This window comes from Argopecten irradians, chromosome 13 (assembly GCF_041381155.1).
Source record: "Argopecten irradians isolate NY chromosome 13, Ai_NY, whole genome shotgun sequence".
NCBI lineage: Eukaryota > Metazoa > Mollusca > Bivalvia > Pectinida > Pectinidae > Argopecten > Argopecten irradians.
This window is the reverse complement of record NC_091146.1, coordinates 13,529,967-13,557,238: the sequence shown is the minus strand read 5'-3', so window position 1 is coordinate 13,557,238 and position 27,272 is coordinate 13,529,967. Positions and strand designations below refer to the sequence as shown.

Below are 27,272 nucleotides of genomic sequence, written 5' to 3'. Positions count from 1 at the left end.
ACTCCTCACACTTTACTAAAGGTAATGACATAATAAAGAGAGCTCCCGGACGAGTACTCCTCACACTTTACTAAAGGTAATGACATAATAAAGAGATCTCCCGGACGAGTACTCCTCACACTTTACTAAAGGTAATGACATAATAAAGAGATCTCCCGGACGAGTACTCCTCACACTTTACTAAAGGTAATGACATGATAAAGATAGCTCCCGGACGAGTACTCCTCACACTTTACTAAAGGTAATGACATAATAAAGAGATCTCCCGGACGAGTACTCCTCACACTTTACTAAAGGTAATGACATAATAAAGATAGCTCCCGGACGAGTACTCCTCACACTTTACTAAAGGTAATGACATAATAAAGAGAGCTCCCGGACGAGTACTCCTCACACTTTACAAAGGTAATGACATAATAAAGATAGCTCCCGGATGAATACTCCTCACACTTTACTAAAGGTAATGACATAATAAAGAGATCTACCGGACGAGTACTCCTCACACTTTACTAAAGGTAATGACATAATAAAGACAGCTCCCGGACGAGTACTCCTCAAACTTACTAAAGGTAATGACATAATAAAGAGAGCTCCCGGACGAGTATTCCTCACACTTTACTAAAGGTAATGACATAATAAAGAGAGCTCCCGGACGAGTACTCCTCACACTTTACTAAAGGTAATGACATAATAAAGAGAGCTCCCGGACGAGTACTCCTCACACTTTACTAAAGGTAATGACATAATAAAGATAGCTCCCGGACGAGTACTCCTCACATTTTACTAAAGGTAATGACATAATAAAGATAGCTCCCGGACGAGTTCTCCTCACACTTTACTAAAGGTAATGACATAATAAAGATAGCTCCTGGACGAGTACTCCTCACACTTTACTAAAGGTAATGACATAATAAAGACAGCTCCAGGACGAGTACTCCTCACACTTTACTAAAGGTAATGACATAATAAAGAGATCTCCCGGACGAGTACTCCTCACACTTTACTAAAGGTAATGACATAATAAAGACAGCTCCCGGACGAGTACTCCTCACACTTTACTAAAGGTAATGACATAATAAAGAGATCTCCCGGACGAGTACACCTCACACTTTACTAAAGGTAATGACATAATAAAGAGATCTCCCCGGACGAGTACACCTCACACTTTACTAAAGGTAATGACATAATAAATATAGCTCCCGGACGAGTACTCCTCACACTTTACTAAAGGTAATGACATAATAAAGAGATCTCCCGGACGAGTACTCCTCACACTTTACTAAAGGTAATTACATAATAAAGATAGCTCCCGGACGAGTACTCCTCACACTTTACTAAAGGTAATGACATAATAAAGAGATCTCCCGGACGAGTACTCCTCACACTTTACTAAAGGTAATGACATAATAAAGACAGCTCCCGGACGAGTACTCCTCACACTTTACTAAAGGTAATGACATAATAAAGAGATCTCCCGGACGAGTACTCCTCACACTTTACTAAAGGTAATGACATAATAAAGATAGCTCCCGGACAAGTACTCCTCACACTTTACTAAAGGTAATGACATAATAAAGACAGCTCCCGGACGAGTACCCCTCACACTTTACTAAAGGTAATGACATAATAAAGACAGCTCCCGGACGAGTACACCTCACACTTTACTAAAGGTAATGACATAATAAAGAGAGCTCCCGGACGAGTACACTTCACACTTTACTAAAGGTAATGACATAATAAAGATAGCTCCTGGATGAATACTCCTCACACTTTACTAAAGGTAATGACATAATAAAGAGAGCTCCCGGACGAGTACACCTCACACTTTACTAAAGGTAATGACATAATAAAGAGAGCTCCCTGACGAACACTCCTCACACTTTACTAAAGGTAAATACATAATAAAGAGAGCTCCCGGACAACACTTCTCACACTGCACTAAAGGTAATGACATAATAAAGATAGCTCCCGGACGAGTACTCCTCACACTTTACTAAAGGTAATGACATAATAAAGACAGCTCCCGGACGAGTACTCCTCACACTTTACTAAAGGTAATGACATAATAAAGAGATCTCCCGGACGAGTACTCCTCACACTTTACTAAAGGTAATGACATAATAAAGAGAGCTCCCGGACGAGTACTCCTCACACTTTACTAAAGGTAATGACATAATAAAGAGAGCTCCCGGACGAGTACTCCTCACACTTTACTAAAGGTAATGACATAATAAAGAGAGCTCCCGGACGAGTACTTCTCACACTTTACTAAAGGTAATGACATAATAAAGAGAGCTCCCGGACGAGTACTCCTCACACTTTACTAAAGGTAATGACATAATAAAGAGAGCTCCCGGACGAGTACTCCTCACACTTTACTAAAGGTAATGACATAATAAAGAGAGCTCCCGGACAAATACTCATCCACACTTTACTAAAGGTAATGACATAATAAAGAAAGCTCCCGGACAAGTACTTATCACACTTTACTAAAGGTAAAGACATAATAAAGAAACTCCCGGACAAGTACTCTCAACTTTACTAAAGGTAAAGACATAATAAAGATGAGAACTCCCGGACAAGTACTTCTCACACTTTACTAAAGGTAATTACATAATAAAGAGAGCTCCCGGACGAGTACTCCTCACACTTTACTAAAGGTAATGACATAATAAAGAGAGCTCCCGGACGAGTACTCCTCACACTTTACTAAAGGTAATGACATAATAAAGATAGCTCCCGGACGAGTACTCCTCACACTTTACTAAAGGTAATTACATAATAAAGATAGCTCCCGGACGAGTACTCCTCACACTTTACTAAAGGTAATGACATAATAAAGAGAGCTCCCGGACGAGTACTCCTCACACTTTACTAAAGGTAATGACATAATAAAGACAGCTCCCGGACGAGTACTCCTCACACTTTACTAAAGGTAATGACATAATAAAGAGAGCTCCCGGACGAGTACTCCTCACACTTTACTAAAGGTAATGACAAAATAAAGAGATCTCCCGGACAAGTACTCCTCACACTTTACTAAAGGTAATGTCATAATAAAGATAGCTCCTGGACGAGTACTCCTCACACTTAACTAAAGGTAATGACATAATAAAGAGATCTCCCGGACGAGTATTCCTCACACTTTACTAAAGGTAATGACATGATAAAGAGATCTCCCGGACGAGTACTCCTCACACTTTACTAAAGGTAATGACATAATAAAGACAGCTCCCGGACGAGTACTCCTCACACTTTACTAAAGGTAATGACATAATAAAGAGATCTCCCGGACGAGTACTCCTCACACTTTACTAAAGGTAATGACATAATAAAGACAGCTCCCGGACGAGTACTCCTCACACTTTACTAAAGGTAATGACATAATAAAGAGATCTCCCGGACGAGTACTCCTCACACTTTACTAAAGGTAATGACATAATAAAGAGATCTCCCGGACGAGTACTCCTCACACTTTACTAAAGGTAATGACATAATAAAGAGATCTCCCGGACGAGTACTCCTCACACTTTACAAAGGTAATGACATAATAAAGATAGCTCCCGGCCGAGTTCTCCTCACACTTTACTAAAGGTAATGACATAATAAAGATAGCTCCCGGCCGAGTTCTCCTCACACTTTACTAAAGGTAATGACATAATAAAGATAGCTCCCGGCCGAGTACTCTTCACACTTTACTAAAGGTAATGACATAATAAAGATAGCTCCCGGACGAGTACTCCTCACACTTTACTAAAGGTAATGACATAATAAAGATAGCTCCCGGACGAGTACTCCTCACACTTTACTAAAGGTAATGACATAATAAAGAGATCTCCCGGACGAGTACTCCTCACACTTTACTAAAGGTAATGACATAATAAAGAGAGCTCCCGGACGAGTACTCCTCACACTTTACTAAAGGTAATGACATAATAAAGACAGCTCCCGGACGAGTACTCCTCACACTTTACTAAAGGTAATGACATAATAAAGATAGCTCCCGGACGAGTACTCCTCACACTTTACTAAAGGTAATGACATAATAAAGACAGCTCCCGGACGAGTATTCCTCACACTTTACTAAAGGTAATGACATAATAAAGAGAGCTCCCGGACGAGTACTCCTCACACTTTACTAAAGGTAATGACATAATAAAGAGAGCTCCCGGACGAGTACTCCTCACACTTTACTAAAGGTAATGACATAATAAAGACAGCTCCCGGACGAGTACTCCTCACACTTTACTAAAGGTAATGACATAATAAAGACAGCTCCCGGACGAGTACTCCTCACACTTTACTAAAGGTAATGACATAATAAAGAGAGCTCCCGGACGAGTACTCCTCACACTTTACTAAAGGTAATGACATAATAAAGAGAGCTCCCGGACGAGTACTCCTCACACTTTACTAAAGGTAATGACATAATAAAGATAGCTCCCGGCCGAGTACTTCTCACACTTTACTAAAGGTAATGACATAATAAAGATAGCTCCCGGCCGAGTTCTCCTCACACTTTACTAAAGGTAATGACATAATAAAGATAGCTCCCGGACGAGTACTCCTCACACTTTACTAAAGGTAATGACATAAATAAAGATAGCTCCCGGCCGAGTTCTCCTCACACTTTACTAAAGGTAATGACATAATAAAGATAGCTCCCGGCCGAGTTCTCCTCACACTTTACTAAAGGTAATGACATAATAAAGACAGCTCCCGGCCGAGTACACCTCACACTTAACTAAAGGTAATGACATAATAAAGACAGCTCCCGGCCGAGTACACCTCACACTTAACTAAAGGTAATGATATATAAAGACAGCTCCGGCGAGTACACCTCACACTTTACTAAAGGTAATGACATAATAAAGATAGCTCCCGGACGATTACTCCTCACACTTTACTAAAGGTAATGACATAATAAAGAGATCTCCCGGACGAGTACACCTTACACTTTACTAAAGGTAATGACATAATAAAGAGAGTCCCCGGACGATTACTCCTCACACTTTACTAAAGGTAATGACATAATAAAGAGAGTCCCCGGACGATTATTCCTCACACTTTACTAAAGATAATGACATAATAAAGATATCTCCCGTACGAGTTCTCCTCACACTTTACTAAAGGTAAATACATAATAAAGATAGCTCCCGTACGAGTTCTCCTCACACTTTACTAAAGGTAATGACATGATAAAGATAGCTCCTGGACGAGTACTCCTCACACTTAACTAAAGGTAATGACATAATAAAGAGAGCTCTCGGACAAGTACTCCTCACACTTAACTAAAGGTAATGACATAATAAAGAGAGCTCCCGGACGAGTACTCTTCACACTTAACTAAAGGTAATGACATAATAAAGATAGCTCCCGGACGAGTACTCCTCACACTTAACTAAAGGTAATGACATCATAAAGATAGCTCCTGGACGAGTACTCCTCACACTTAACTAAAGGTAATGACATAATAAAGATAGCTCCCGGACGAGTACTCCTCACACTTAACTTAAGGTAATGACATAATAAAGAGAGCTCTCGGACAAGTACTCCTCACACTTTACTAAAGGTATTGACATAATAAAGATGGCTCCCGGACGAGTACTCTTCACACTTTACTAAAGGTAATGACATAATAAAGAGAGCTCTCGGACAAGTACTCCTCACACTTTACTAAAGGTAATTACATGATAAAGTTAGCTCCCGGACGAGTACTCTTCACACTTTACTAAAGGTAATGACATAATAAAGAGAGCTCTCGGACAAGTACTCCTCACACTTTACTAAAGGTAATGACATGATAAAGATAGCTCCCGGACGATAACTCCTCATACTTTACTAAAGATAATGACATAATAAAGAGAGCTCCCGGCCGAGTACACCTCACACTTTACTAAAGATAATGACATAATAAAGAGATCTCCCGGACAATTACTCCTCACACTTTACTAAAGATAATGACATAATAAAGAGAGTCCCCGGACGATTACTCCTCACACTTTACTAAATGTAATGACATAATAAAGAGAGTCCCCGGACGATTACTCCTCACACTTTTCTAAAGATAATGACATAATAAAGAGATCTCCCGTACGAGTTCTCCTCACACTTTACTAAAGGTAAATACATAATAAAGATAGCTCCCGTACGAGTTCTCCTCACACTTTACTAAAGGTAATGACATGATAAAGATAGCTCCTGGACGAGTACTCCTCACACTTAACTAAAGGTAATGACATAATAAAGAGAGCTCTCGGACAAGTACTCCACACACTTAACTAAAGGTAATGACATAATAAAGAGAGCTCCCGGACGAGTACTCTTCACACTTAACTAAAGGTAATGACATAATAAAGATAGCTCCCGGACGAGTACTCCTCACACTTAACTAAAGGTAATGACATAATAAAGAGAGCTCCCGGACGAGTACTCTTCACACTTAACTAAAGGTAATGACATAATAAAGAGAGCTCCCGGACGAGTACTCTTCACACTTAACTAAAGGTAATGACATAATAAAGAATCTCCACGGTATCAACGTACTCCTCACACTTTACTAAAGGTAATGACATAATAAAGAGAGCTCCCAGGCGAGTACTCTTCACACTTAATAAAGGTAATGACATAATAAAGATAGCTCCTGGACGAGTACTCCTCACACTTAACTAAAGGTAATGACATAATAAAGATAGCTCCCGGACGAGTACTCCTCACACTTAACTAAAGGTAATGACATAATAAAGAGAGCTCTCGGACAAGTACTCCTCACACTTTACTAAAGGTATTGACATGATAAAGATGGCTCCCGGACGAGTACTCTTCACACTTTACTAAAGGTAATGACATAATAAAGAGAGCTCTCGGACAAGTACTCCTCACACTTTACTAAAGGTAATGACATGATAAAGATAGCTCCCGGACGAGTACTCTTCACACTTTACTAAAGGTAATGACATAATAAAGAGAGCTCTCGGACAAGTACTCCTCACACTTTACTAAAGGTAATGACATGATAAAGATAGCTCCCGGACGAGTACTCCTCACACTTTACTAAAGATAATGACATAATAAAGAGATCTCCCGGACGAGTACTCTTCACACTTTACTAAAGGTAATGACATGATAAAGAGAGTTCCCGGACAAGTACTCCTCACACTTTACTTAAGGTAATGACATAATAAAGAGAGTTCCCGGACGAGTACTCCTCACACTTTACTAAAGATAATGACATAAAAAAGAGATGTCCCGGCCGAGTACTCGTCACACTTTACTAAAGATAATGACATAATAAAGAGATCTCCCGGCCGAGTAGTCGTCACACTTTACTAAAGATAATGACATAATAAAGAGAGTTCCCGGACAAGTACTCCTCACACTTTACTAAAGGTAATGACATAATAAAGAGATCTCCCGGACGAGATAACTCCTCATACTTTACTAAAGATAATGACATAATAAAGAGAGCTCCCGGCCGAGTACACCTCACACTTTACTAAAGATAATGACATAATAAAGAGATCTCCCGGCCGAGTACTCGTCACACTTTACTAAAGATAATGACATAATAAAGAGATCTCCCGGACGAGTACTTCTCTCACTTTACTAAAGGTAATGACATAATAAAGAGATCTCCCGGACGAGTACTCTTCACACTTTACTAAAGGTAATGACATGATAAAGAGAGTTCCCGGACAAGTACTCCTCACACTTTACTTAAGGTAATGACATAATAAAGAGAGTTCCCGGACGAGTACTCCTCACACTTTACTAAAGGTAACGACATAATAAAGAGAGTTTCCGGACGAGTACTCCTCACACTTTACTAAAGGTAATGACATAATAAAGAGAGCTCCCGGACAAGTACTCCTCACACTTTACTAAAGGTAATGACATGATAAAGAGAGTTCCCGGACAAGTACTCCTCACACTTTACTAAAGGTAATGACATGATAAAGAGAGTTCCCGGACAAGTACTCCTCACACTTTACTAAAGGTAATGACATAATAAAGAGATCTCCCGGACGAGTACTCTTCACACTTTACTAAAGGTAATGACATGATAAAGAGAGTTCCCGGACAAGTACTCCTCACACTTTACTAAAGGTAATGACATAATAAAGAGATCTCCCGGACGAGTACTCTTCACACTTTACTAAAGGTAATGACATGATAAAGAGAGTTCCCGGACAAGTACTCCTCACACTTTACTTAAGGTAATGACATAATAAAGAGAGTTCCCGGACGAGTACTCCTCACACTTTACTAAAGGTAACGACATAATAAAGAGAGTTTCCGGACGAGTACTCCTCACACTTTACTAAAGGTAATGACATAATAAAAAGAGTTCCAGGACAAGTACTCCTCACACTTTACTAAAGGTAATGACATGATAAAGAGAGCTCCCGGACGAGTACTCCTCACACTTTACTAAAGGTAATGACATAATAAAGAGAGTTCCCGGACAAGTACTCCTCACACTTTACTAAAGGTAATGACATGATAAAGAGAGTTCCCGGACAAGTACTCCTCACACTTTACTAAAGGTAATGACATGATAAAGAGAGTTCCCGGACAAGTACTCCTCACACTTTACTAAAGGTAATGACATAATAAAGAGAGTTCCCAGACAAGTACTCCTCACACTTTACTAAAGGTAATGACATAATAAAGAGAGTTCCTGGACGAGTACTCCTCACACTTTACTAAAGGTAATGACATAATAAAGAGATCTCCCGGACAAGTACTCCTCACACTTTACTAAAGATAATGACATAATAAAGATAGCTCCCGGACGAGTACTCCTCACACTTTACTAAAGGTAATGACATAATAAAGAGAGTTCCCGGACAAGTACTCCTCACACTTTACTAAAGGTAATGACATCATAAAGAGAGTTCCTGGACGAGTACTCCTCACACTTTACTAAAGGTAATGACATAATAAAGAGAGTTCCCGGACAAGTACTCCTCACACTTTACTAAATGTAATGACATAATAAAGAGAGTTCCTGGACGAGTACTCCTCACACTTTACTAAAGGTAATGACATAATAAAGATAGCTCCCGGACGAGTACTCCTCACACTTTACTAAAGGTAATGACATAATAAAGAGAGTTCCTGGACGAGTACTCCTCACACTTTACTAAAGGTAACGACATAATAAAGAGAGTTTCCGGACGAGTACTCCTCACACTTTACTAAAGGTAATGACATAATAAAGAGAGTTCCCGGACAAGTACTCCTCACACTTTACTAAAGGTAATGACATGATAAAAAGAGCTCCCGGACGAGTACTCCTCACACTTTACTAAAGGTAATGACATAATAAAGAGAGTTCCCGGACAATAGTACTCCTCACACTTTACTAAAGGTAATGACATGATAAAGAGAGTTCCCGGACAAGTACTCCTCACACTTTACTAAAGGTAATGACATGATAAAGAGAGTTCCCGGACAAGTACTCCTCACACTTTACTAAAGGTAATGACATAATAAAGAGAGTTCCCGGACAAGTACTCCTCACACTTTACTAAAGGTAATGACATAATAAAGAGAGTTCCTGGACGAGTACTCCTCACACTTTACTAAAGGTAATGACATAATAAAGAGATCTCCCGGACAAGTACTCCTCACACTTTACTAAAGATAATGACATAATAAAGATAGCTCCCGGACGAGTACTCCTCACACTTTACTAAAGGTAATGACATAATAAAGAGAGTTCCCGGACAAGTACTCCTCACACTTTACTAAAGGTAATGACATCATAAAGAGAGTTCCTGGACGAGTACTCCTCACACTTTACTAAAGGTAATGACATAATAAAGAGAGTTCCCGGACAAGTACTCCTCACACTTTACTAAAGGTAATGACATAATAAAGAGAGTTCCTGGACGAGTACTCCTCACACTTTACTAAAGGTAATGACATAATAAAGATAGCTCCCGGACGAGTACTCCTCACACTTTACTAAAGGTAATGACATAATAAAGAGATTCCCGGACAAGTACTCCTCACACTTTACTAAAGGTAATGACATAATAAAGAGAGTTCCTGGACGAGTACTCCTCACACTTTACTAAAGGTAATGACATGATAAAGAGAGTTCCCGGACAAGTACTCCTCACACTTTACTAAAGGTAATGACATGATAAAGATAGCTCTTGGACGAGTACTCCTAACACTTTACTAAAGGTTAAGTATAATAAAGATAGCTCCCGGACAAGTACTCCACACACTTTACTAAAGGTAATGACATAATAAAGAGAGTTCCCAGACAAGTACTCCTCACACTTTACTAAAGGTAATGACATAATAAAGAGAGTTCCCGGACAAGTACTCCTCACACTTTACTAAAGGTAATGAAATAATAAAGAGAGCTCCCGGACGAGTACTCCTCACACTTTACAAAAGGTAAATACATAGTAAAGAGATCTCCTGGACTAGTACTCCTCACACTTTACTAAAGGTAATGACATAATAAAGAGATCTCCCGGACGAGTACTCCTCACACTTTACTAAAGGTAATGACATAATAAAGAGATCTCCCGGACGAGTACTTCTCACACTTTACTAAAGGTAATGACATAATAAAGAGATCTCCCGGACGAGTACTCCTCACACTTTACTAAAGGTAATGACATAATAAAGATAGCTCCTGGACGAGTACTCCTAACACTTTACTAAAGGTAATGACATAATAAAGATAGCTCCTGGACGAGTACTCCTCACACTTTACTAAAGGTAATGACATAATAAAGAGAGCTTCCGGACAAGTACTCCTCACACTTTACTAAAGGTAATGACATAATAAAGATAGCTCCTGGACGAGTACTTCTCACACTTTACTAAAGGTAATGACATAATAAAGAGAGCTTCCGGACAAGTACTCCTCACACTTTACTAAAGATAATGACATAATAAAGAGAGCTCCCGGACGAGTACACCTCACACTTTACTAAAGGTAATGTTATAATAAAGATAACTCCCGGACGGGTACTCCTCACACTTTACTAAAGGTAATGACATAATAAAGATAGCTCCTGGACGAGTACTCCTCACACTTTACTAAAGGTAATGACATAATAAAAGACAGCTCTCGGACAAGTACTCCTCACACTTTACGAAAGGTAATGACATAATAAAAGACAGCTCTCGGACGATTACTCATCACTCTTTATCAAAAGTAATGACATAATAAATAGATCTCCTGGACAAGTACTCCTCACACTTTACTAAAGGTTAAGTATAATAAAGATATCTCCCGGACGAGTACACCTCACACTACGTTTAAAAGGTTTAACGACTCTGCGTTGTCTTGGATTGTTTTTTTGTTGTCAGTGATAACAAAGCTTCAAACGTGTATATATTAAATAAAAACTTTGAAGTGATATTTAAAAAAATAATGATGAAAATTCATTCCTCAATTCATAAATACTGAATAAAATGAAAAGATCTCTTTGGTTAAATGACAACAACTGCATCATAGAGGTGACACGAACGATATTTAAATATAGAACATGACATACATTGTGTTTTATTGTGTTTTATGTACCAAGGTAACTATTTTGTGTAAGGTAAAAACAATTCATTGTTATGTGGGACGAAAAATATTTGTTCGTATAAGTATAATAAATATTTTCGATGTAGGTTGAAAAATACAATTTTATCTAACACAAACAAAGTATTTTGTTTAGTTTACCGCCTTACATGGTGATGACTATTGTGTCTTTGATAAACATGACAGATGTACTAGTATGTGTAACAATAATGTTAAATGATAATACATAAGATTTCTTTTCACAACTTTTTTTAATAGACATATAAAAAGTTAACAGAAGGACTATCGCACCAATTTCCCTATTTAAGTTGATTTTTCTTATTTAGCACACAACCTTTCAGCACTTTCACATTAATTTTAGATATATTCATCATTTACTCGTTATAACATCTCATCCATTTATAAATATCCTTTCAAAATGAATTAATACATAATTACTTTAAATTGCGCATTTAAGCAATTTCCAGTTAATGTGTTTAGGGGAGACAACTCTCATATAATTTCCCATCGATTATTTAAAAATTGTCTTCTACATTCGTTATTTAAACCATCTATTATTCATATTCAGATCAAATAAATGCCATATACGATGTCACACTAGCGAAGATAATGTGTAAGAACTACCAGTTGGACTACATACAAGAGGATGTGTTCCGCCAGCCATCACAGTGAGTATTTACATTATATGTAACTTACAGAATATTCCGTCTTTGCATATTACAGAGTTAGCTCCCTTGTGGGTAGGTATCGATTGTTACGTCATTAGTTTGTGAGCATAATTCACGTCGTTTTCTCCGAAACGTATGACGTTACGCTCGCAAACATATGGCGTCACAATCAATATCTACCAGCAAGTACATATAACTCTGTAATATGCAAATTCGGAATAGGGATACGTCAACAACGGTAAATTTACGTACCATACACAATATACCATAAAGGGATACATCATCACCTGTATATTTACGTACCATACACAATATACCATAAAGGGATACATCATCACCTGTATATTTACGTACCATACACAATATACCATAAAGGGATACATCATCACCTGTATATTTACGTACCATACACAATATACCATAAAGGAATATATCATCACCAGTAAATTTACTTACCATACAAAATATACTTTAAAGGGATAGTACATGATACAAAAAATACATACCGTATTTCCTGTGTGTCAGGTACATGTACCTTCCGACATATCAATATTATGTATAGGACAAGATTTTGTTACACATACTCCAGTCTCCCAAAACAAGCACGTACTGGATACACGTAATACTCTACCTACACAGGAGGACGTCCTTACACGGCCCTAATTACTAATCAATAGGGCGTAAATCTAATCATCCATTCATGCATAGAAATCCTGGATATTTTTGCTGTCATGAAGTAATAGACAAACAGATAAGATGTATTTGATTTATCTAGTAGACTGTGATAGTTTTGAAAGGTTTGAAATCGTATATGTACTTCTCAATTCACAAATTCGACCTTAACTCTTATGTTCTCATTTGTCTCACATGCACACAATTACTTTTCTTTATTTGTTTTAACTTTGAAAATAATGACATTATAATATACATTTACTTCTATACAGAGACCTAATTATGTTTTAATGTTTCGCTTTGTTTCAGTGAGCTGTTGGCCTCTATACAGAGAGCTATTTTTAAATGTTTCGCGTTGTTCCAGTGAGCTGTTGGCCTCTATACAGAGCGCTAATTTTTGTAGATAGTTTTTGCTTTGTTTCAGTGAGCTGTTGGCCTCTATACAGAGAGCTAATTTCTGTATATAGTTTTTGCTTTGTTTCAGTGAGCTGTTGACTTCCATACAGAGAGCTACAATGTAATTTCTGTATATAGTTTTTGCTTTGTTTTTGTGAGTTGTTGATCTCTATACGGAAAGCTGATTTCTGCATTTAGTTTTTGCTTTGTTTTCGTGAGCTGTTGACTTCCATACGGAAAGCTAATTTCTGTAATAATGTTTCGCTTTGTTTCAGTGAGCTGTTGGCCTCTCTACAGAGAGCTAATTTCTGTATATAGTTTTTGCTTTGTTTTTGTGAGTTGTTGATCACTATACGGAAAGCTGATTTCTGTTTATAGTTTTTGCTTTGTTTTCGTGAGCTGTTGACTTCCATACAGAGAGCTAATTTCTGTATATAGTTTTTGCTTTGTTTCAGTGAGCTGTTGACTAACATAAAGAGAGCTAATTTCTGTATGTAGTTTTTGCTTTGTTTCAGTGAGCTGTTGACTTCCGTACAGAGAGCTAATTTCTGTATATAGGTTTTGCTTTGTTTCAGTGAGCTATTGATCTCTATACGGAGAGCTAATTTCTGTATATAGTTTTTGCTTTGTTTTCGTGAGCTGTTGACTTCTATACGGAAAGCTAATTTCTGTATATAGTTTTTGCTTTGTTTTCGTGAGCTGTTGACTTCCATACAGAGAGCTAATTTCTGTATATAGTTTTTGCTTTGTTTCAGTGAGCTGTTGACTTCCATACAGAGAGCTAATTTCTGTTTGTAGTTTTTGCTTTGTTTTCGTAAGTTGTTGACCTCTATACGGAAAGCTAATTTCTGTAATAATGTTTTGCTCTGTTTCAGTGAGTTGTTGACACGTTGCCATTCTCTGCCTGACCTTGACCTGACCCCCTGGGGTTGCTACTAGAGACTATTAACATATGCCCGATAACGTTAATCAGTGTATCCCTCCTGAATGATGACGGCGTTTGTAATTTTTACAAATAAAGTTTTTTTTTCCACCCAGATTGATTGTGTATTATTTGATGAATATTTTGGTGGATGAACTGTTCAAATAAAATAAGTGTGCATTTACAAGGTTAAACAGATGTTTGCCATTCACTGTGGCAAACATATAGGAATGCGACAGATAAGATTTCCCGATCTAGGAATGTTTAAAGGAGTACAGCGTCCTATGTGTGTGCACTAAAATGGTGTAGTATGCATAATCGTACATTTAGTTCTTCGAAATCGGTACAACTCAGAGAAAATTAAGCACTTATTATCTAATGTATAGCTATAACATATTAAAGATAACTTTGCTTCATGAGATGTTCAATTATTTACAAAAGTTTGTATAATATTGACCTGATGTTTGCTTTTACGGATTGGACACAGAATTATGTTTTGTCATTCGATGGCGCCGGAAATAGAAATTCAATAAATTTCTAAAGGAGAAAATGACATGAAGGTGAACATGAAATACATGGATACAAATAAACGTACTACAAAAGGGCATAGAGAGCTAACGAATATAAAAAAAACATATCATCAAAGTAAAGACTTATACTTATATTTGAATACGCATGTATGTAATATGTTCATTTGGTATTAACTGGAATTGCATCTGACTAAACAATTGCAAAACACTTACACAAGTTGCTGCAAGTCTCATTACAGAATGGTGTTTCTAATTCATATCTAACTTATGTTTCACATGGAAGGTATGGTAATTAATAGAATCTTACATGGGTTTGTCAGGTGGACAGGGATATCTCAACGAAACATGATGAAAATATAGTTATAAAGAAACATTTCCAAAGTGTCTACATCATAGGAATGTCACAATGCGTCTAAATCCATGACGTCGTCGACAATATACACCGCATGTAATGATGACGTCACGTCATTGTCTAGCGCGCGTGAGCTGTCTCTTCCCTACCCTGGTAAAACACATGTTGATTAGCGTGAAGAAGATTTTAACACTCATGAAAATGGTTTAAATTGGTGGTTTGGTAACTGTTGGTTCCGATGGTGAACAAGGTGTGATTGAAAGTAAATTCAGGCCTATTGGAACATATGTTTAAAGTGCGGCTAGTAAGAACAGGTGAAATTATTAGTGCCAGCAAGCACCAACTGGTAAAGGGTTTAGCAGACGACGAATTTGACTTCGGAAATGTATATGATACGGATAACGACTTCTCTTCTGACAACGGCCTAAATAAAACCATTGGCGCCTCTCCACAATTAAGTCAAGAGTCTCATTTTGTTACAAGAGCTGCAATAACACGTGTACCATTGATCCCTTGTGAAACTGTGTCCGAGCCAAGTTCAAAAAGGAACAAACAAAATTAAAATCCAAGTAGATTTATTTCTATGGATGACGACGATATGGATGATTTCATATTTAAAAACGAAAATAAAAACACTTTGAGGAAAACTCTATCACACATTTGTCTCATAAGAAAATCCTAATCTCTCAAAACGAATTCCGTGACATTCATAAAATTCCTGCAATTGATCTAAACAAGTATCTCGCCAAGTTTTTTTGTGTGTGTGAGACAGAAGGGAGGGCCTGAGTACCAACCAAGCTACTTGAGGGGGATACTAGGGTCAAAAGAACGCCACCTAAAAGGCAAAAATACGAAACAAGTATAATATCTGGATACACGTTTGCTGATACGCGAGAAGCGTTAAAATGTAAACAAAAAGATCTAAAAAAACAGGGACTCGGGAATTAACCGATGGCCGCAGACAGAATCAACGATGCTGACATTGACAAGCTATTTACAACTGGACTACTCGGAACAAATACCTGTACTCCACATAGTCTACTAAACACTCTTTGGTTAAATAATACACTTCATAATGGATAACCTCTCTTATAAATACTTATAAATACTTCTTCCGGTGTGACGTTTACATAAGATTTAAAGTTCTTCATTAAAAAAACATGATAAAATATATCTTCTATAACACAGTTAACAATATTTTAGACGCGAGAATATCTAGATTCCTCCTTTTAACCTGAGCAACAAAGGTCAATATGATGAAAAAAAGTTCTTATGGAAAAAAGTTAATGAAACCAAACCATTTTTCAGTAACTTATCATTTCCCAATAATGATCCCGTCGTTTAAGACCTTTCTTTAGTTTCGGCTTTTTGTGTTGAGCATAAAAATAGTCTTTGTATTAGATAAAAAAAATGTATATTATGTTGATCCTGCAACCATTGTCTTGACCATGACACCCAAAATGACAGGAAATTGCCGGTTATTTTCTTGGTTTGAAGAGCAATGCTCATTTGTTGCACACAAAATGATTAATTCACTAAAGTTGAAGGAAAGTATTACACGCGTCTCCGTGAAGACTTTAAGCAATCCTGATGTTTGTCACGAGCTAAGAAAATGATGATGAATGTGGCGTGATTGGATTTGATCAATATTTCTCAATACATCTGCAGTTGTATTTTTAACCCCATATTTTGTATATAAGAACTCACTTAAACCTTCCATTATATATGGTGATTTCTTTTCTTCTTGATTCAGAAAATCTGTACATCTCCATATAAGAAATAACAAAAATGAGCGGTATTAAATCAATTCAGTACTGTTTCTAATTCAAACCCACAACGTTATTAGTTTCTTTATATAGTTTTTCTTTTCATACATTGTACTTTGCCATATTTCAAAAGATTTTTGACAGTTTCAATTTATGTTATTTTCAAAAATATTTAGTTTTTAAAGATGATCCACCGCCGACAGAGCATAAATGATATTCATCATTTGAACAATAATTGGTGTTTAATCGTGTATATATATGTCTAATTAACACAAAATATAATATAAAATAATTTATTTCAATTTGGTACATGCGCAATCAGTACTTCATTCCATATAGGATATAGTGACACGGATTTTTTTCGGGATGCAATTAATTATTTTTCATATTTTTAACTTCAAGTACAATTAGAAGCTCAAACTTTTCAATGGTGGTAATGGTGTAAAGTAAGTAATTTTTTAACTGAAGAAAAATAAAAAAAAATCGTCTGCTCCTGTTTTTGATAGTGAAAAAATACCATTTGTCAGCGGTGGAGCATCTTTAAGTAATTATTCACAGGAAATATAGGTGTTGTAGTCTATACTGGAACCATTACATTGATTCATCTTTGGTAATTTGAGAAGGTACTTTATATTTGTTTTCCGTTATTTGTTTCTAAAGACAGCTTGTTGCTTCTATTACTGCTCTGACAGTGGCGTAGCGCCCGTGCATGCGAGCATGCAAATATAATATGACTTACATTTTTGTACAGTCAGCTGCTGAATATAAATAACTTACAAATACATATGCTATGTCCAACTGTATGCCTAATATAACTTTGTGCACATTTGACAGACTTCAAGATTGGCCTTTCTGGAAATTTATTAGAATAGTCTATATATTTCCGGTTATATTTCCGGTTACCACGTGCATTTAGTTGTTAAATTTGATTGTTTGAATCTTGTCAAAGACAATATTAGACTTCTTCAAATTCCCTCAAGCAAATGTGGATTTTGAATCGGGAAACACTTACGAATACCACAATAAACAACATCGCATGAAAAGTTAAAAATATTCTTAAAACATATAACTATATTATAATGACAGCAAATCAACTGAAATAGCAATTGCAACATGTTCTTGGCCAAAGTGATTTTTTTCAATTTTAGTTCACTTCCCGCCCCGTTAAAACGCGTGTTAATCCATGATTTTCGGTGTCTACTCACGAAATAGTTGACTTTTATTTTTATAGAATATGAACAGATTGTTGATTTAGAAAATATTTTTTGTTGTTCTAATTGTTAGAAATAAAACATAATATGTTGAAAAATAGGTCATTAACACTATGTTCAATTTTTTTTATTGAGGTGGTCGAGTACTGGTCCCTTCTTACGCAATTTACGCCATTTTGACAGTGGTCTTTGACTTGCTGTCATAAACAAACCAACACTTAAACTTAAAGTGAACAGTCGGGCATTTTTGTTTAAAATATATTCGCCATACGTTTTTCATCAGTCGAAATTACACAAAATTCTCCCATTGCTTACTATTTTAATTTTAACAGACAAAAATCCGTTCTTTTTTGTTCGAGCACTTGTCAGGGGAGTCTAGTATAGTACGATTATATATATATATAAAAGAATCATCACAGGACTGTTCTAATTTTTGTGTATTGTTTTGAATGGTTATTATCAACTAGATATCGTGACCTCCATTTACCATTGGTATATACGTTAAAAGTTACCATAGAAGTAAAATGGTTACTACATTGTAACAATTTCCCGTCAGCTTCTGGGGAGCTTCGCCCCCCATAACTCCTACCGGGGCTTCGCCCCCGGACCCTGAGCAAGGGGCTGTCGCCCCCTACACCCCCAGGCATGCAGGCCTATCCAGACCTAGCTACGCCGCTGTCTGATGTTATCACACGTTTATTTATTTCAATATAATTAAATTTTGCTTGTTACAAGCATTTTAATTGGCTTAAAAATTTACTTAATCAGCCCATAAAGAAAAAAATGGCGTCGCCGTTTGTAACGTTGCTTCTGATTGACTGAGATGACGGCGTAATGATATCATAGACAAAAGAGACCCAAAATGAATGTTGAATATTGAAGAGATTATCTTTAGTAAATTGAATTATAAGGATTAATTTGAATAGATTTGTTATGTTATGGAGATATAACACAAAAATCTGAGTGTACTCTCATCATAAACCGCTTCGCGTTTATTTAGAGTACACTCAGATTTTTGTGTTATATCTCCATAACATACAAAATCTATTCAAGTTAATCCTTTATAAACATAAACACATATCTTAATATCCCTTAATACTTTATATAAAATATATGAATACGGCCAATCATGAATGGCCTACCTTGTTTATCCAACATCCTTTTTTTAAATTCAAATTTCTTGATGCAACAACATATACTCCGGTGAAGCAGAATATTTTCTGATTCAATGCAAAATCTTTGTTTGAAATCATTAAGAGTATGAAAATTATTCTCTTGGTCTAATTAATCACAAACATTTCAAACACCCTTATCAAACCATCTTTACCCTAACCCTTGCCTGGAAAACATTCTTGCAAAATGTATAATTTGTTCTATATTCTTTTTCTATAAAATCAGTTTCAAAATCCGATTCATAGCAGCCTTCGCATCCATGTAGATCTTAAACTAGATATTAATTCGGAAATATCAATCATTTTAAGTCCACCATTTTCATAATTTGATATTAAAGTGTTTCATCTTTTGATTTTATCAACTGGTGATTGCAAAATGAAATTAAAGAATAAATTGTTTAACTGTTGAATAAAAATGTTTCCAGAAGTAGGAATAGATGTACACAAATGATTGAATTTAGGTATAATAATGGATTTCAGAACTACAATTCTTCCAATAGGACTAAGAAGTCCCCTTGGCCAATGACAAAGAATATATATTATACTAGTTAGCACTTTTGTGTAATATGTACTACTCATTTAAATTTTTCTTCCCAATCCAAATAACTTTAATTTTGTCATTATTGACTTTCAAACCAGAAATCTTACCAAAAAGATCTAACACATAGAGTTTCATTGAAGGAGTTTTGCGATCCATTTAGAATTATTTATGTGTCATCTCCAAACTGTAAGACACTTTAATGCTTTTGATATTTCTGAGAATAGTTATCAGTTAGGAAACACATTAAAAATATATGAGGACACAGGATCACCTGGTTTGCAACCTCTGTGTTAAACAATTCTTATTGATTTTTTTATCATGTATTCCACCTGATATCCAGAGATTTCGCCTGTGTAATATTTTTGCATATGTCCCTAATGAATTGGAGCGAATTCATTGGCTGAAAATTCATTGTGACGTCAGACAAAAGCATTAAAATGACGTCAGGAAAAATGACGTGAGTATTACGAGGACAGCAAATAAAATGGCGGTCTCTGCTGGAATTTTGAAATGCATTTTGACGTTAAATTCTTTGTTATGTAGGTATTTTTAGATACATTTATGTGATAAAAAGTATCTTAAATTTGTGTTTATTTCATATGAGATTTTATGAAATTCCTCTCGAAGTTTCTTTTTTTGCTCTCCAAGGCTTGCAAAAATAAAAAAAAAATTCTTAGACTCTTAAAATCTCATATGAAATGAACACTCATGCAAAATCCTATATTTACGCTGAAAATGTATTATTATTTAATGTCTTTATCCAGCTATTGTTGCTTTCTATGAAATAAATATTTTTTATAACATTATGTAAACAATTACCATGAGATCGAATCAAATGCCTTTTCAAAATCAGCTAAAATTAAAAGTCGAGTAATATCATTAAATTTTAAATAATTCATAATGTCGTTTATGACTCTCTCGAATATAACGTTCGCTTAAAAAACTGTTTGAGTTTCCGAAATTAAACAAATTAAAACTGACCTTAGCTAGTTTTCTATGCAAGCTGATGCTAATTTATACAAAAAAAAAAAAAAATAATACAGTTTTTTTTTCAAAAAATGTCTAGCTTTATCTCCCTTTGGTATGCAGGTGATAACACACTGTCTTTGTGTAATTGATAGTTCATTCTTGGTGTAGCCGAAATATAGCGATCTAATAATAAAACCTTTAATATTTATCAAGAAAAAAGTAGTCTGGAAGCCTAGATATTTATAGTTATTCGCGTTCTTAAGGGCAAATAGTATTGTCTGCTTCAGTGGTCCCTCTAATTTTGCTCTCTGGTCATTACTTAACTTAATAAAATCATATTCTGATAATAGATGAACTAGATTAACATTTAAAATAGACCCCGAATGATCTGAATACAATAATTTGTAAAACAAAAGTCTTTAACTTTAGCAAGAATTTATTTCTGATCCGTTAATATCTCCGTTATCTTTCTCTATTTTACAGATAGGTTTATTGATATACTGGTAGAGTCAATTTTCCAAATTAGAGAAATATTTTGATGGTTTTTCGCTTTCATCAACCCAAGTTACTTTAGATCGTATTACATGTCCTTTAATTGATTTTTCTAATATTTTCCAGTTCATTTTGTTCTTCGTAAGTTTCTGGATTAGATACCTAAGATTCTATTTAAACAGTTATTCTATTTCAGTTATCATTTTTTCTTAAATGATGCATGTGAATTTACTACTCCTGTGATCTCTAAAAGTAATATTACCAAAACAGCTGATCATCGATACATAATTCAAGGTCAGTATCTGGTATATTTCTACTATCGATATTGCACATATCAGAAGTATATTGTATTTTAGTTTTGTATATTGTATCCTTAACTTTTTGCACATATTCCTGATTATGTAAAAGACCATTCTTCAATTTCCACAGGCCTTTGTCTCTATCAAAGTTATTAAGTTTAAGATTTAAGGATATAGTAGAATGGTCTGATCTGTACCCTGCATAAATGTTTGTTTTATCAATTTGATTTAAGAGGTTATCTGAAGTGAGGAAAAATTCTAATCTATCAGGTATTCAAAAGACAGTTTTTGTCATTTTAGCACATATTAACGCAAATTTCCAATGTTCTTTTTATTTATGTGTTTCTTTGTGTTTCCTTTGTAAACGTACATGTTTTTCACGAAAAGGGATAATCTCTGAATCATCCAATTGAACACTTTTTACCGGAGCCGATCGTTAAAGATGTCTAGTCGTGGCCGGTCACGTGATTCACCATATATTTAAATATTTATCTGCCGATAAATAATGGTGTTTTAATATCTATCGATTCGCACATAAAAAACAAGTTCTACCTTGAATCGTAAGATACTACCTATGTATTGCCTGTATTTTTTTCTGCAATGTTAACACGATGGTTCCAGTAAGGAGGATTCGCTTCAATGATCTCAATTCAGTCAGTGTGTGTTAATAGGTACACAGGTACAGGAGGGCAGGCAGTTAAAAACACGAAACTTTAAAGGCAGATCATTTTGCTTCTGATTTGAGACAACTATCATATTCCCATTATCAATTTTAGACAGCTCATAAGATAACTGTTCTTACGTAACGTGGCAACCAGTGTGATCGGCAATGATTTAGTCCGCTGGAGTATGTACCGAAAGTGGAGTCTGCTTTTTATGGCGGTTAATACAAATTGTAATCGAAGTGTAAAATGTACAATACAACAAGTAAATACATATTCATGTTAACGCTCCTAATAAAGGCAGGGTTTCCTGTTATAAATGAGTCCTTATATATTAGGGGATATCATTTCTATCAAACAACTCCGATTCATCAAGTCTACAGTTGGAAAAACTAGCACCATTATATTTATTTGATAAGTCACAAACGCCTGTAATGCCGCTTGTCTTATTATTTTATTTTACTATGTGCGTCCGTTCACATCATATACTTGTCTGTTGGTCAGGATATCAATCGAACGCCTACGTATTTCTTTTCTTCGAAGGGTATATTCAATTATCTAGTAAAACTTGTGTTAGGATGTTTCAATCATAATTCAAATATGGTTGACAGAAATCATCAGGCCAAGTGGTTCATATCATCTTCTGATTAGTCTAGCTGTCTAGCAACGTTTTGGAAATATTATTCACTCTATCACAAAAATGAATTGGGAGTTGATTGGCATGCTTTTGGCAATGGTTGATGAATAATGTACAATTTGTAGGGAATAGTAACCGATTAGTTTAAATAAATATACATATCAATAAAAAAAATGTAGTTATAAATATGAAGAAGAACGCACATGCATTGCTGTATTTTTTATTTGTATATATATATATATATTCATGCACGAGGTTCCATTCTTAGTGTCGGTACCAGCCAGAAGAATATTTCGTCACACGCTAGTCATAGCCACATCCCCAGGGACTAAGGTCAAGGTCAGGCAACTCACTGCACACGGCCATGTACTCGCTGGAACCGAAAGAGCACGTATTAGATAAAACATGTTTTAGTATGAGTGGGACGACTGGTTTGCTCATTTGGAGGCATGTAAAACAGGAGACTGCTCAAAATGACCTTAACTGTAATTTGGTCGGTACACCAAATCAAATTTATTGATGTGTTAATAGAGGAGTGTCAAACGCCTGAATATGTAGTACATGTGAAATAGATACAATATATACTTCAAAGGTGAAATTCGATCTGTAAAAACGAAATTCCTACATTTATTACAATAGGACATGGATATACCGCAGCCCCCCAAAACATGCAGTTACTCATACACAGCTACACACTTCACACATAGACCATCGTCCTTAAATGGCCCTGGCTCGGCAGGCTGCTAAAATGACATTAAACTTACAAACCCATGTCTCATTTAGCTCAGTACAGTACTTACTATAACGGGAGCCTGGAAACATCTTCCCTAACTCAGTACAGTACTTACTGTAACGGGAGCCTAAAGACATCTTCCTGTATGTATTTCTGGTCGTAGTTCTCACATATTATCTTGGCAAGACTGACATGTTTAATCGCCTCAACCTGGTCTGAAAAGATAAAAGATAACATATATTTCAATGGTATATCTCTTATTGAGTTAATTCATACATCAAGTTCAAGGTCAGGTTTTCAAATTGCTATGTGTACAGTAGGGTTGCTTTACTAAACGATGCATTACTCTTATAACACAATGTATTACTGTTACAGTAATAGTATAACAATATTTCACAGACTTAAAAATAACTTTAAAATAATTGTTCTCTAGCTCTTTTTCATCTTTCTCTCTTTTTTCTCTTTTTGTTTTGCGAAACATAACTAATAACGCAATATTGGTAACGGGAAAAATGCGCCTGTTAAACTATCTTTAAAAGTTATAATCCAAAAGGAATTAATATCGTTATAATGTATTTGCAAGAAATGCTTTGGTACTGTCACAGCTATTTGAGATTTTCAGAACATAATGCATATTCACTAGATCCAGATACATGTATGAGCACGACATTATTTGAAATTTGAAAATATTCTATTTTGGGTAGCATTGATTTGTATGTGATGTCTAATGTAGGCTAATATATGAAGAGACACTACAATGAGAGCAACTCTAAGTAAACTCTGCCTGCGAATTAAGTGTTATATACTTATTCAGCCGGAAAAAGCTCATGACTTTCCATTAGTACTTCATTGCTATCATTTTTTACGCTTTTATATTATAAATTTTTTATAATTTTATAAACGCAAGTCATCCAAATTTCCACACAGAGAAATTAAGCTTCATTGCAAACAAAGATACAGGAATATTGAATGAGGTTGGTTACATCTTCGTATGTCCAAGATTGTGTATTAATAGTTGTTTTGTTTCATGAACCTAGTTAACGATAAATAATTCTAAAACATAATGAATCATTAATGTTTAATGGGATCAATGGAATTAACGCAAACATTTCTTTACCGTGTGTGAAATGTGATGAGTATGTATCAGGTCGCACACGCTCAAACCAGTAGTTATCGCCGTGCTTCAGGGCACTGAACTGTTCCCCGAGTATACATCCGAATGTCGGCCCCACACGCCCTTCATACAGTAACTTCTCGGTTATACCCCCTACATAGAGGTCAATGTCATCGACGGAGCTGTGGAATAAAACATATGTGACGTCAAGATTTCGGTTGAATCTCTCTTCAGCCGAATTATAAAGAACAGGGCCCAGTTTTATGAAAATTCCTTTAATTTAAGGAATTCCTTTAATTAAAATTCTTTATGGGAAAACATAACAAATTTTAAGGAAGGCTCCTTAACTTAGATGTTTTCCTTAATGTTTGTAATGTTATCCTATCGAGAACGTTAAGCTAAGGAATTCCTTAAAGCTAATTATAAGAAATGTTCACGAAACAGGGTCCAGATAATTAAAACTAAAAATAATATTTAATTCATTTTGAATAAACAAAAATGCTTTCATCGTTTATTTCCTTGACAAAATGAAACCTTAACAGAGATACGCCGTGTCATTTCAGATAGTTTACACAAACGAATGATACATACTGATATGCCGCTTTAAGTTTGTCCTTGACTCCGTGCCGAACATCCCACAACTCATCAAAGTTGGCGGCATGCTTCAGGTTACAGTATTTCCTCCAGTAGTTATAGGACGGTAGTCCGTGGTCTCGACCTCTCTGTATATTGTAGGCGCCTAAGTCCACGGACACATAGTCGTCATCAAACAGGTGGTCAACCACCTTTGGTGAGAGGAACCTGAAATACGAGTACAATAGAAAATAACAGCCAATTAGGTTAGGTGGGGAGCCTGAAATACGAGTACAATAGAAAATAACGGCCAATTAGGTTAGGTGGAGAGCCTGAAATACGAGTACAATAGAAATAACGGCCAATTAGGTTAGGTGGGGAGCCTGAATACGAGTACAATAGAAAATAACGGCCAATTAGGTTAGGTGGGGAGCCTGAAATACGAGTAAAATAGAAAATAACGGGTAACATAAACTTTACACGAACTCCATTATCATTATACCTTAAAACTTCAAAAAATAAAATTCTAATCCTTATATTTACAGTTTTTCGCGTAAATTGATATTCTCGCGACAGTTCTATATTTTTATTAAAAAAAACATTATTTTTTCTCCCCCATCATCGTCAACGAATTTGAATGAACAGATGATTGTATCAAAGTACACTGATAATGATAATAATAGAAAGCATGGTAATTGAGTCCATGTCAGTGCAAAATGTAAATTTAGAAAATAACGGCCAAACAGGTTCGGTGAGAAACCAGATACATGTATGTAAAACAAAAAAAATGGTCGATCAGGTTTTCTTGATGAACATCTTAAAATGCAGGAAAGTAGGTTAAACATAGTCATAAGATATTACTACTCATAAAAAGAAAATTGAGCATACAAATATTCCTTCGTTGCATATAATAGAGTTAGCTCCCTTTCGGGTAGGTATATATGGTGACGTCTTTATTTGTGAGCGCAATTTACGTCGTTTTCTCCGAAAAGTATGACGTTACGCTCGTAAACACATGACGTCACAATCAATACCTACATGTACCTGCAAGGGCAGATAACTCTGTTATATGCAAATACAGAATGCACAACCAAATTTAGCAATGAGAACTTCTACTTACTGGTCAGCCGCATGCGCATTGTCCTTGACGATAGCCCTGACGAGTGTGATCTGATCTTGTTTGTTAGAGGTTACGAAGTACTCCGGATTAAAGTACGAGTAACTCCTATCGTAGTCCTGGAAATCCTCTGCGTACCAGTCAACTCTCTTCCGATTCTCGTTATAGTTGTAACTAGTGTAGTCATTAATATACGTGTGGCCTACTCTGAACGCCGCCGTGGAGAAAACATTAGTTGTTGTCGGGTTGATGTAGGGATCATAGTAGTTGTCCTTGCTGTGTCCCACCCGTAGTTTGTACTTCGCCATTAGTTTAGGGCCCAGTAGCTTCGGTAGGTAATCCGCATATGTTATCTTCTGTATAATGGCGATGATGATTTTTCTCGTTTCTTGGAAGAGCTTTTCGTCGTCCCACGTGTCTTTGAAACAAGCGTGTAACCTCTTAGCGATCCTATTGTGTTCCTTTACCATGAGGTTGTGATGGGCTGAGCTACCCGGAGTGACATCCACCCGTTCGTCTCCTGTGTAAAACATTTACAACACCCAATGTAGTGTTTAATATTGCCTGTTTTGTGTCAAATAATGAAAATATTGTAAGAGGTGGCAATATTTTTTATAAATTTAATCAATGCTTCTGCACTGATCGGGACCTCTGGATTATTCGTCTGACGCTCAACCGATCGAGCTAAAGATCTCTCTAGCCGAGCGTTATCTTGCAGCTAGTATTGACCAGGGTTACCGTTATATTAGGCCAAACAAAACATGTCTGTTTAGGGTTACATTGGGGAAAAAAGGTCGGTAGGTCGGGATGATTTTTTTAGTGTCTTTCACTGTAAAATAATGACCGGAACCGGAGTCTGAGATCGAAATCTCGACTTTTTAAT

General features: G+C 36.0%; 2 protein-coding genes across 2 annotated transcripts in view; one reads left to right on the top strand and one right to left on the bottom strand.

Annotated features, from left to right (window-relative positions):
* The window catches only part of LOC138306478 (peroxidasin homolog pxn-2-like), a 34,486-nt gene extending 20,192 nt beyond the window's left edge, over window positions 1-14,294 (top strand). Inside the window, exons 11-12 of the mRNA XM_069246944.1 lie at window positions 12,132-12,231; window positions 14,175-14,294. Of these exons, the coding sequence (XP_069103045.1) occupies window positions 12,132-12,231; window positions 14,175-14,238 (164 nt within the window). The 3' untranslated portion in view covers window positions 14,239-14,294. The remainder of the gene's footprint in view (window positions 1-12,131; window positions 12,232-14,174) is intronic.
* Window positions 14,295-23,103: 8,809 nt separating this feature from the next.
* Window positions 23,104-26,902, bottom strand: LOC138306778 (peroxidase-like protein 3). The gene is made up of 5 exons (XM_069247259.1): window positions 26,393-26,902; window positions 25,291-25,500; window positions 24,703-24,881; window positions 23,701-23,800; window positions 23,104-23,225 (listed from the first exon to the last, which is right to left on the bottom strand). The coding sequence occupies exons 1-5, from the start codon at window positions 26,857-26,859 to the stop codon at window positions 23,156-23,158; spliced, it is 1,026 nt and encodes a 341-aa protein (XP_069103360.1). The 5' UTR covers window positions 26,860-26,902; the 3' UTR covers window positions 23,104-23,155.
* Between the last annotated feature and the right edge of the window lie 370 nt (window positions 26,903-27,272).